Source organism: Talpa occidentalis, unplaced genomic scaffold (genome assembly GCF_014898055.3).
Source record: "Talpa occidentalis isolate TD23 unplaced genomic scaffold, MPIMG_talOcc4v2.1 talOcc4.10, whole genome shotgun sequence".
Lineage (NCBI taxonomy): Eukaryota > Metazoa > Chordata > Mammalia > Eulipotyphla > Talpidae > Talpa > Talpa occidentalis.
In genome coordinates this window covers 14,897,828-14,911,023 of record NW_023600993.1, presented here as the reverse complement: position 1 = coordinate 14,911,023, position 13,196 = coordinate 14,897,828, and the positions used below count along the sequence as shown (strand labels likewise).

General features: G+C 35.5%; 1 protein-coding gene across 2 annotated transcripts in view; it reads right to left on the bottom strand.

Annotated features, from left to right (window-relative positions):
• KCNH8 (potassium voltage-gated channel subfamily H member 8) overlaps window positions 1-13,196 on the bottom strand; it is a 246,037-nt gene that overhangs the window by 119,411 nt on the left and 113,430 nt on the right. For both annotated transcript variants that reach the window (XM_037524877.2, XM_054691469.1), the window contains exon 4: window positions 2,002-2,129. In XM_037524877.2, the coding sequence (XP_037380774.1) occupies window positions 2,002-2,129 (128 nt within the window). The remainder of the gene's footprint in view (window positions 1-2,001; window positions 2,130-13,196) is intronic.

Here is a 13,196-nt window from a genome sequence, read left to right as displayed (position 1 = left end):
CACCAGAGTTCCCCCTCCCCCCAAAGACTGATTTTTTAGCCAAGAAACTAGTTAAACCATTTCCTTGTTCTCTTTCTGCTACCTTTTAGCTGTTCTACTCTGACCTCCTTGCAAGGAAATGGTAAACAAGGCTAGTCCTGCCTCCATGCTTCAGATCCAGAAGTAAGATGTTACCTGCATTATCAGAATCACTATGTTGATTAGACATCCTTAATTACATTTTATTATTTCAATGTTCCACTCTGATGTTTGTACTTCTTAAATGAACAGCAATTTAGCAAATTAGCTAAGCCGTGGGAGTTGGAGTTATGGTTTTTTAAATCAGATTTTTGAAACACTGTTCTGTACTTTGTTGAATCTAAAGAAAAAACCAGCCCAATATAAAAAAAAATAACCCCCCCCCAAAAAAAAAACCAACCCAGCCCGTTCAGCAAAAGCGTTTTAAAGCTCCCCAGTACTTGTGATATTTAAATGATTCTGGACCAAAGGCTAGAAGACAGTGTCAGCTTGCAGCATTTACTGACTCTCTGGCTAGTATTTGTTTAGGGGCTTTGCTGGTTGCTGTTGCATAGAACCAAGCCCAGATGTGGTTACCTTTGTTTCTTCCTGCAACTTGTTTACTTTCACTAAGGCTGACTTGGTAACCGAAAGGAGCTATAAATAGGAATTATCAGGGAGATCAAGAGTGGCATTGTTTAAAGTCTGTCTCTGGACTCTCAGGACATCACTGTGACGCTGAGGCGGTGGCATCCTTTGGAAACCTTTATATTAGGTCAGCTCAAGACAGCAGTGTGCAACTCTCTGCACCAGCATGGATGATGGTCGTGGAGCACAAAAGGATGAAGACCTTGTCCTGGCTTCCAGACAGGAATCATGCCCAAGAAGAACCAGGTTTGCAACAATCTCATGTCAGACCTGAGCTCCTGCATCTTTCTTAGTTCACTACTATCAGGGAAGCAGATACTTTGTATTTCTAAGGGATGATTCTGCTTTATCAAAGCATTTGGTTGTCAGGTTAGGGAGTCTCTATGTAAAAAATGTCCCTAACTCCCAGAACTTCTGGATCTCAGATCAATTCCAAAATAACTATTTTTTTTTTGATGTGACTTTTTCTAAGATAACTGACAAACTGGATCCTGAGCGTTTATTGCTGCATCCATAGTCACACAAGTCCCCAAGTGTGTTTTCTGAAGGTTCCACAAAGCAAACTCGAGGCATTGCCATCATTTGAAAACTTGTCTTTGAATGTCTGCAACTAAAAGACACAGCTTTGGATTTCCTGGTAAAGTGCTTAGTGCTAAGAAACAATTATGAAATTAAGTGTGAAATCCTGGAGTGTGTGTCTCATATAAAATTTCAAAAAAATTACCTTTTATAGGCACAGTTCTTTGCTATGGCTTTCAATTGATAAGTAGCAGGTTTCAGAAAGTAGCCCGACTGTAACTCACTTAGGAGGGCAACTCTTTACAAAATTGTGTGAAGTATGGCAGGTACTTTCAAATCCAATGTTCCACTGTGTGAAATTTCCAACTGTGTTTTATATAAAATGTAAATTTTTAAATGGAGTAATGACTTTGATTTTTTTCCTGGTCTGTCTGGATAAAAGCATTCAGTGAAATTAGATAAAATGTAAAACAGATAGCACGAAAATTAAATTTGAGAAATTTTAACCAACAAACTATGAATGTGTAATCTGTCTTGCTGTATCTTCTTCATAAAATGTAACCAGTGTGTCCCCGCTTTCAGTGCCCTTAGTACCATACTGTACTGACTGCAATAATATTCTAATCTCTATGCTGTGATAACACTATGATTAAGCACTTTTATTACAGAAATGCCTCATAACTGCTGACCTTTTCCAGTTTGTTCTTTATAGAAAAGCACCGGGCAAAGTGGAAAAAAATCTTGGAAAGCCAATAAATAATTGGAGGCTTTCCTTAGCAATTCAAACATTGCCACCAGGGGAAACTCTAACATTCAGTGTACACACACACCACCTACATTATTTATTTTCAATTTGTTCTTTTCTCTTCTTTGCAGGTGCCCAGAGATGTGATAAAGGACTGCTCGACTCCGTCTCCGGGCTGAGTCAAAATGTGTTCCTGCTCTTGATCTTCCTTTGACTTTATCTGGGGGAAAATAAAACTCATTAAGCCCCAACAAATACATCATTTCGCCCCAACAATGTCAAGTTTTGACAACTCCCTTTCAAGAGCACACAGCACATGTTTTTTAACATCTAAAGTTACCTGCTAGCTTTTTAATAACATTTAATTTTGTCTTTTACAACTAATATATTTTTATCAGCACATTCACTATTAACTTTAAAAAGTCAAAGTAAACATGGAAACTACACTTTTGGAGATAGTATAATGTAGTATATGTAAGTCTGTATAAATGAATGTTATAAACCAATGCTATATTATTAATTCAATTGAAAAATTAAGAAAACCATACATGAGAAGGAGAAAATTTCAAATTTCAGGAAAACATTAAATGAAATACTACTCCTTTCTTGAAAGTCTATATTCATACTCGTAAATGTACTCTCTTGGTTTTTTTTCCTATTTTTTTTCTAGGAAGGTTTCAAATACATATAACTTATATCCAAATTTTTATTTTTCTTTGCATACATGGACGTTCACAATAAAAGCTGCTTACACATTTCTTTTTTTTTCACACCACAATAACTTCTACATTATTCCAGTTTTGTACTCATACTTTCTGACATCCTCTTTAGGGGCTAAGGTTAACATGTTAAGGATATAACTAGTTTTATTTACTTTACTGTTTCAATGTCATGAAAATTTAGGTCTATCCAGGATTTAAAATACATCTGTGAAGATAATCCTGCAATGAAAATTCTTGAATGCATAGAGCTTTGTGTTGAAGCACTAACACAGGCAGTACAAAAATTGAGTAGTAGGTATGTACAATTTAAATCTACACATTCCAAATTTATGTTCCCACCAACAGCAAATAGCTATTCCTGCTTAACTTACACACACCAAAATTATAAAACATAAAATAAATGTAGAAAAACAGCATTTTGATGGTATTGTTTGAATTTGTACTTAAAAAGTGATGAAAGTATGGAAATTCATTTAAAAATTTATTGTCCATTTGCATTTATTTTTCTGAAGTCTTCATATTTTGGCAAATTTCAGAGTTTGCTACTGTTCTATTTATAAGAATTTTTTTGGTATACTAAATGCCATTTTCTTGTCATGTAACTGCCAACAATATTCCCACTTTGTTACTTGACTTTGGATTTTACTTATGCAGTATAAAATTTTTAATTTTATGTTGTCAGATTTATCAGTCTATCCATTTAGGGTGTCTAGACATTATGTCCTGGATAGTCAAACTGTCTTCAAATTATTAAAAAATACATATATGCATGCTCACTTCCAACACATTTGTCTTCTACTTTAGTAAAATTGGCTAAGTATTCAACTGTTTTTTTCTTCCTAAAGGTCGTTTTTAAAGGGTACTTTCCAACAGGTCCAAGAGAAATAAATTGATTATTTGACATTAAAAACATTTAGTCTTTATTTGGTCAGTCAGTCATATACAATTGCATCCTAAATAGATGAAATACAATGATTATAAATTATAAAATATAAGAACAATTATTTTTTTAGCATCATAAAATCCACTTTAATATTATGAAGCCTCTTTGATGCCTCTTCTTCATAAAAATGATTAGATTTGGTTGTTCCATTGGGGAAGCCACATAACTATTATTGATAGTTACTGTTTATCAAACTGTATTCTAGATGTTCAATATTTATTATTTCGATTAATTCTCATAAATACCCAGGAAGATAAGAACTACTAGTTTTCCTTTAAATAGAAGAAAACTGAAAGTATTAATATATCATATGATGACACAGCTGGCCAGTATGGGAAGACATTTGGGTCCAAAATCCCTCTCCTTCCACGGCAGAACCGAGTCCCTTTATTACTCAACCAATACTCAGGAATGTTAGTTTGTGTCGAGTGTCACATAGACTGAGGTCTACCACTGTTTCCTGCCATCTTAGCTTGGACTCCAAGTCTTCCAAACTTGAACCATCCCTCACCATCCCATTCCACCTGGCTAGGAAATAGGATGCCTTCTTAACTGCAAACATCTAATTTGATGTTACAGGATTTTTTCATAGTTCACCTTTCGTGTCATATTTTGAAAGAATATTTAAAATAAAATGTGATATACTACTGTAGACTTGACTCACTAAAATCTTTAAAACCATAAAATTGAACATAAAGGGGGGCAATTTTTGTGGAAACTCCTGGCTGAACAATGCACGTTTTATTGTATTGCTAAAAGTTAAGATTATGTCTTCATGTGTTCAAATTTTTGCTTTACATAGAACTCTTGTAAATCACATTTGAAAATGTAATTATTAATCCAGCAGGGAGTAATTTGAAATATATTTAAATTTGAAAACAGCCAGAGTTTTCAAGCAATGAGGACAGGTATGTGGTAGGAAAGGCCAGTGGGCTGCCTAAGCAGTGTCAATTGGTATCAAAAATCCCAGGTGGAATTACAAAGCTCACTACAAAATGGACCAGAGCAGAGATTTATAAGAGCCAAGAAGCCAATTCCTTTCCCAGTAGAGAAATCTAATTAATAGCTGAGATTTTCTAAAACAAACAACAGCAATTTTATAGTCTTAAAAAAGGCTGCTGAAAGGAAATGTCAAAGAAACATATCTATTTTGGTCTTGGTTGTAAATGGAAGGAAAAAAGTTTTCCTTGAAAAGATTTAGTCACAATTTAGCCCTCCTGCAAGATTGGGGTTGAACATCCTTCCACTTACGTGATCTAAAATCTCCCAAGTAGAAGACTGAATTTTAAATGCTCCTGGGTTAGTCCAACACTGGGCTAACCCTGCTAGATACAACAAAACTGTTGTAAAACAAAGTAAAAAAAAATATTGGTCTGGGGCTGGCAGAATAGGCAGGAAAAACTTGAAGTGAACGGGGCTTAAGTGACAATGGGCTATAGAAGCCACAGGAAGTGGGTGTGACTGCCATGAAGAGCCCCCTGTAGCTGCTAACACAGGCACACCCCAACACTGGAGCTCCTAAGACCCAGCACTGCACTGGATAAGGAGGTGCATGAGCCTGCACCCAGGAAGGAGGATGCATTGCTGGAGAGCGCAGAGGTGGGGGTACAGAGCGTTGCCTGCTGGCTTGGTCTGAGGCTTTTAACACTGAACAGCTATAGCCTGGATCAGGTCAGAGCACCCGTCCCTCTTTATAGAAGAGGCCACTTCCGAAGCCCAGGCTGAAAGATCCAAAACACCTGCCACACCCCACAAACACTTGAACAATTTAGAGCTTAAACATTTACCAACAGCAGAGTGAACACCCCAGGAATAGATTTTGTGCTGGGGAAGAAAAGAGAATAATTCCTGACCTATAACCCTATATCATCGTCAATTCACACCCAACACTGCATCTATTGCTTAAAAATCATCCAGAGTGGAAGTGGGCATGAGATAGTAAGAAATCCTGAAATGAATGAAAACAGTAGTAGACGAGCAGATAGGAAGAAGGTGAAGTATTTGAGGTTGCCATCAGGTCAAAGAAGGTAAAACTGTAATGTGTAAGGGGAGGTGGTACTGTGTCAGTCAGCAGGATGATTAAGCAATTTCAATTACTGAGCAATACTGAGTGAAGATAATTTCCAGGAAAAAAGATTTTGAAATTAAACTTACACTCCAGTGAGTTAGGACTTCTCAACAAAACATCATCAGCAATATTTTTCTCTCATTTTTAAAAAGATTTATTTTATTTATTTATGCATACAAGAACTGAGGTCTAGACCAGAGGTGCAGGGGTGATACTCATGCTGCAGTGATTGGTGATAGCTTGATAGTGCTGAGACTTAATCCCTGTGCCACCAGGGAGACCCGCTCAGCAATATTTCTTTAGCTTCCATCATAGTCTGGACATTGGTCTAGGAACTTGTTCCCATTTATTCTTCACTTTGTAGTCATTAGTTTTTCCACTGATTGAAAAGCAAAGTAAAGGTAATAGAAATCATGTAATTTGCTAAGATTCAATATGAGTCCTTATTTCTTGAAATCTCTGGTTATTTCCGCCTCACTTAGCAGATAATAGACATCTAAGCAGTAGTCTCTTATTAGATATTTCACTTATCTGCGCTACCCTGCTGAGTCCAAATGGATCTACTTCCTAGACAGGATTCTTTCTTTGCTGGCTTTTCCCCACCCATTTCACTCCTTTCTTGCAGCGGAGACATACCTAGGAAAATGTCCTCTCTGCTTGTTATTTTAGGCTCCATTTACTTGCCACTGGCCCTCACAGCTCCCCCTTTATCACTGCAGAATGATTTCATGAAATGCTTTTATTAATTCAGAGGCTTCTGGTTCAACATGGCACAAAAAGGAGCCCTTCTTAAAACAGTTACAAGAAAACATAAAAAGCATGATTTTTAAGCTCCAAATTTTTGAAGAAGAAATTAGAGAAATTTTCAAGAAGACAAAGCACAGTGAAATAGTTTAACCTCAGAAATTTTTTTAGGTAGCAATAAATAAATAAAATGATAAGGAATGTCATTACTCTTTTCTCCATATCCATCTTCAGATTCCCGTTTTTTTCACATACTCTTGGAACATTCACAAGAGTTGTTTTTTTTCCTACAAAGATAATTTAAAAAATATTCCCCAAAACCGAAGTGGATAGAAAAACCATCAATCTACTTCAAGTTCTCACCAATTACACTGCTTTTGAAGTTTGAATTGCTCTTTATTTTGAATGAAATCAGTAAATGAATTTACTGACTATTAGAAATGAATAAATAATATTGTAAAAAACAAAATGTTACCAGGAACACTTGATACCCAAATGCAATGGATGTGTAATAAAATTGGATCAGAGAAAAATTAATAGTTAAGGTATATGTATTGTTGAAGCTACTTCTATAAATATTCCATGCAAGAAATAGATGGCAAGGGGGAAGGACTCTCAAAACTCAATATTAAGAAAACTAAATATTGCAATTTGAAAATGAGCAAGACACATGAAGAGACATTTCATTAAAGAGGATATAAGAATGGTGCATAATCACATGAAAAGATGTTCAACCTCATAAGACATTAAGGAAGTGAAAACTGCGGCACAATGAGATGTTACTACATATATTGCAGAGCAGCTAAAATGAAAAATGCTGATGAGGATGTAAAGAAAGTGAGGACATTTCACACACTGTTGATAGAGATATAGAATAATATAATCACTCAGGGAAACAGTCTGACACTTTTTGAAAAACAGCTAAATGTATACTTAACCATACAAATCAGCACATTATATTCCTGGGCAATCATCCCAGAAAAACGAAAACTCTTGTTCTTAAAACCTTTTCATAATTGCTCATAGCAGTTTGATATATAACAACCAGGAACTGGAAACAATCCCCAAATTCCTCAGTAAGTGAATGGTTAAATAAATTGTGGTATATCCATATGACGGAATACCACTCAATAATAAAGAGGAACAAACTACCGGCTGATATATAAGGTAACTTTGATGGATCCCTGCGGCATTATATTCAATGACAAAAGCTAGTATCTGAAGGTCATATACTTTATGATTCCATTTATATAACTTTCTCTAAGCTATATAAATGGAGATGCAGAGCAGATAAGCAATGGTCAGGGGTCAAGGTTGGTGGAGGTGAGGAGGGTGGGTATGACATAAAGATAGCGAGGGGGAAACATTTGTAGTGATGAAATAATTACATACTTTGATTATGATGGAAATAAAATGGCATAGAACCAGACACACATGTGCCAATGTCAATTTCCTAGTTTTGATATCATAATTACGTGAAATATAACCATTAGGAACAACTGGAACCTCTCAGCTATTCTTGAAAAGTCCTGTGAATCTGTTACAGAATTGAAAATCAAAGACCTTATTTTCAGGTTGTATCTTGGTATTGGTCTGTTTTTACTGATTTTGAGTGCAACATATTGTGATCTTTTAATTGCTCTCAGCACTTGAAAATTTAAGCTACGCAAAAGCCTATGCTCAGTGAGGCTAACCTATCATGAGTTTGAGTCAATTTGGAAAAAGCATCCTTCCTCAAAGTATGTTACTTCACCAGGCAATGCTTTAGGTCAGGAAGCCCCATTTCTTTGCATTTATATTTTATAAACTGGGCTTCTGTGTGAGATTTTATTCCATGAAATAATTCTGTCATTTATGGAAAGTGGAAATTATTAAATAGATCATCTAAAGTGAAAATAAAAGACAGATACTAGTTCAACTTTATTCAAGCTAAAAAAAATGCACGCTTGGTAGAGAATTGTGTTGGATAATGCAACAGGTGTTTTAGACTTTCAGGATTTCTGGTCTGGAAGATATGCTATCTTATTTGAAAATCTTGCTACTCACAGATTAACAAAGATATAGAAGTCAGTCAGTTCCTGTTAACTGGAGTTACTTCATCAGTTTTTTATTCATGTAGTTGATTTAATTCATCTCAGTTGTTCTGTGTGAGGAATTTAAGTCTCTAGGGGAAGTTTGGGAGAAGTCTTTATGTGAGAATTGGCTAAAAAGAAAAAGGGAGAATTGTTTTAGAATTCAATGTCAAGTCTTCAATTCCTTAGAATAGAAGACCTCTTCTTGAGTTAGAAGAAACCAGAGTAAAGCTAGAGGATTATTAACAAAGCGAAGAGTTTTCCCCCTAGAGCGAGAAGCAGAAATATCTAAAATATTTGCTTAAAAGTCTGCGAAGTTCAAGCAGCAAAACAACAGGAAATAAATGGAGGGATCAAGATAAGCTAAGAATTCAGAAATGTTAAAAGTTTTGGCAATTATATTATATCCTTAGTGTGAAGATCAAGATTAGTTTAAAAACCACAAAAACCAATGAAATTACTTTTTGGAACTTAATATATAAAACTACAAAATGACTTTTAGGAATTACTCACCTTAAGGTATGCGAGAGCAAATTTTACATTTATCTACTTTTTAAATATTAACAATTTTATAGTTAGATAATGAATGCATAGATTTTTATTGTAATAATCTTTCTACCTTTTTTGTTTAGATTAAAATTATTTATATGGGCCTCCCTGGTGGCGCAGCGGTTGAGCGCTGGGTTGCAAAGCTGCCCGCAGCCTCTGCGACGCCGGTTCGATCCCTGGCTGCTCCCCGGCCACAGGAGGAGGGTCCCACATGGCGCGCAGACCTCTCCTGCCGCCCGCTGCTCCCCTCAGCAGTGTACTTCGGTCCTTCTGCCTGCTCTGCTCCCCGCTCTGACTCTGGTGAATTCTCTCACCCTCCCACGCTTCTGACTGTACCCAGTGCATGTGTAAACGAACAAACAAACAAACAAATAAATAAATAAATAAAAACATGCCTCTTAAAAAAAAAAAAAAAAAAAAAAAAAAAAAAGATTGAATTAAAATTATTTATAAAAATGTTCTTAAAACATACTAAAAGATGTCAAACTGTGGTTGTACATCTATGTAGGTACAAAACCACTAGCCATTTTGAACTTCAGAAATGATTTCTTTTTACATTTAAATTTAAAATGTGTACATTTTATTTTTCTTATCAATAATTTGTGACATTTTAAATCAGAAAAAAACTACCAAAGAGATAATAGAGAAGAAGCAAATGGAAGAATAAATGTATCTATTTTAAAAAAATCTATGCTTGTTAACAAAGAATTTTCAGAAAGTATAGAAATGAAATGTTTTGATGAGTGATTCTTTGAAACCTTTGAATTCACAGAAGTGATAAATTGAAATAACCAGACCAAGGCTGAGGTAATTAACTTTCAAAGAGCACCAGTAACAACCAAAAGCATTGTATGTACACAGATCAGAAGTAACACACCTATGGCCTAAGATTATGTGTTCTTCTATTTTCTCCACTTATTTCAGTAGGGTGTTGCCAGTTAAGCAGCAAATATACTAGGAGAAAGCTTTAGTTCAGTGCCCTGAGATCTTGGACAATATGCTCAGGCATTTTAACCTTTACAATTACTGAGATAATCTAGAAAAGGAAGGTATGATCTGACATTTTCTTTTGGATTCAGAGTAAAGTATGTCTGAAGGAAGAATCTGGAGGCAGAAACACAAATTGTCTTTTACCATAAAAAATTCTAGAGGGTTGGTATGAACTGTTCTCTAAGTATTTACTATTTTAGGGCACTATTTATCAAGGACATAAATAAAGAGATTTTCCAGCAGCATATACTAAAGGAAAGAGTCCCTGCATATTCTAAATATAATAACTATTATGATAGAAAAAGAATTCTCTTATTCACAATTTATTTCCTGTAGTGTTTAGTCACATACTGGTCAGGAGTTTCTTTTATAGAAATTCTAATCACATCAAACAGTGTCTGAATCAAGCAAGATGTGGTTTTTTCAATTTTGTCTTTTCAAAAATTACAATCACTCAATTGTCCTTAGTCATTGCTATTAGTTTCTATTTATATTTTTTTCCCATAGGCTATATAAAGACATTGAATAACATAGCTTCTGAACTATTTCACGGCTGACTGGGGCCCTAAAGCCAAACTTTTATTGGGTGTTGTTAGAGGAATTCCAGTCAACCTGTTGTCATTGAAAAGTTGTCAATGGTTTAGACTAGATTCAGTGTGTGAAATTATTATGTGTTTTAAGCTGGTGGAGAAAGAATTTAAGAACAAAATAGATTAAGACACAACATTGTGAATATTAGGTGCCAGACACATTCACAATGCTTCTTTTTTTTTTAAGATTTATTTATTTATACAAGAGCTGGGGTACAGGCCACAGATGTGGGAGAGTGAGAGAATTCACCAGAGACAGAGTGGGGAGCAGAACAGGCAAACAGAACGAAGACGCTGCTGAGGGGAGCAGAGGGCGAGACAGGAGAGGTCTGCCGCACCATGTGGGTCTCTCCCTGGCCGGCTGGGAATCGAATCGGCGACGCAGGGGCTGCACACAGCCTCACAGTGCTGTGCTCAACCTGCTGCGCCACTGGGAGGCCCAGCTATGCTTCTTAAAAGATTTCATGGGGATCTAGGATCAAGGGATGAAAATAGATCACTACACAAGAGGAAAATGTGAGTCAAAGATTGGGGGTAGCAGTGACAAGGCAGACTCAAGAAAGAATAAGGCAATCAGCACTAGAGAACAGTAAATGTCAAAATAGTAAATCTTGAAGTACTTTTGGGACACGATTGCAAGACTTAGGGGCAAAATGTGCTTGATTTTTATAAGCAGAGTTTAGAAACTTTTGAACAAAAAATTCTCTTCCAAGAATAGATAACGGATTTTGAAAGTGTAAAAGTTAAGTAGAAACAGGAAGAAATGGAAGAAACAGGAAGAAATGGAGGCATTAACATTTATCGTGCATCTATTAAGTTTCAGCTAATTACTAAGGACGATATTAAACATATATACATAATATTAATCCCATCAGTTAAATTTTATCCCACTTAGTTAGCAGAGGAGAAGAGTGAGGTTGACGCACAGATCCAGACCAGCAAGAAATAGCCAGAAATGAATGTACAGGGACAAAAGAGGAAGAAGGAAGAGCAGAAGAATTTGAAACCATATGCCAACTCCTAGTATACAAGATCAGCAAATAGATTCAACCTATTCATCCAGTTTTAAAGCATCTATTTATCTTGTGCCAGCCACTGAACTGGGGAGACAAAGATAAATAATTCACATTTCTTGACCTTAAGGAAAAGTAAACAATCTGATTTATCCAGACAAAAGGTGTGCTGGGCAGTTTGAAGGTGACCTATGCTAATTCATGGGGATCCCGAGATAAAGACCAATTCACTTTCTATTCTGAGATGTAACTCCATCCTTGCTACTCTGCATGTGATTTTCAGCTGACGAACAGTCAACAACACATTCTGCTTATTATTACCTTAATATATTGACAACATGTTATATAAAAGTTAAAGAACACAAAGAGAATCTGTATTTTAGATGATAGACTCTCTTACACAGCTTTGTATAAAACAGTATTACTCAAAAATACCACAAAACACAAATTAATTCACTTAAACACTGAAAATTCAACTACTAAGCAAACATATATTATTAATATGAGCCCTCTTCCATTGCATAATGCCTTGGCTGCTGTATACAATGCTTCTGAACCAGGAGAAAATTTTTAAGATAATCTGGAGACAGTGTGGATTGTCAAAACTGGGGTGTGCTATTGGCATCTGGTGGGTAGAGAGCAGGGAGGCTGTTGAAATTCTTACAATATGCAGGATAACACTCCATGACAAAGACTTATCTGACCCAAAAATGTCAATAGTGAGAAGTTGGGAAAATCAACTGTATGCCAATTTTACATCAACTTTAACACTTTTTTAATTTAAACACAAAATGAAGAAATGATCATACACAAGAGATAAACTAGTCCCAGAGAAATTTTAGATTCAATTATTTTTTCTAAAGAAGGTAAATTGAATTGCACAGAAGTCAAAAGACTAGAAATCAATAAACAATCTACTTTGTTTTAAATTTTTGGGCCTCAGATTAATAGTAAGGGTAACATTAACTACTTATTTTTGGGACAGTCAACCTTCCTTCATCCATGTTTCTCTAGTCATGCCTATCAATTCACCAAATAGTGATTTAAGACTCTGACACATTTAGAAATTTTCTTTTGAAATTCTCAATAGATGGTGGCAAGCTACAAGCCATTCCTTGATTTTTTCCGTTAAAAGAAAAATTATAGCATCTGATTCACTTGACTCCAAATTGTAAATCTGTAATGATTAAGTAAAATATAAGATGAAAGGTCCTAGAGGTCCATTCATATGTTTATGATTCACTAATTAAATAAAGATTATAAAGCTAGTTCACATTAGTCAGGGGACATATTTTAAGTACACGAAAGAACTATTTTTTGAAACTTACAAAGCATTCCAGATGGGCCAACATAGAGCAACCTACCAATAGACAACACATACTCTTCTTCAGTCATCAAAACAGATCATCAGAGGACCAATATAAGTCAACATTTTATGGTTCCACTTCTATTTACTACATGTTAGGTGACAGGAGGTGCCAGCAAACATACTCTCAGTTCTGTAAAAGACACTTTTGAATAAGAGAGCAGCTGACCAAGATTTGTAAAGCTATCTCAGAGAGTGCAAATAACAGATCCAGTTCTCATTATCTTGGT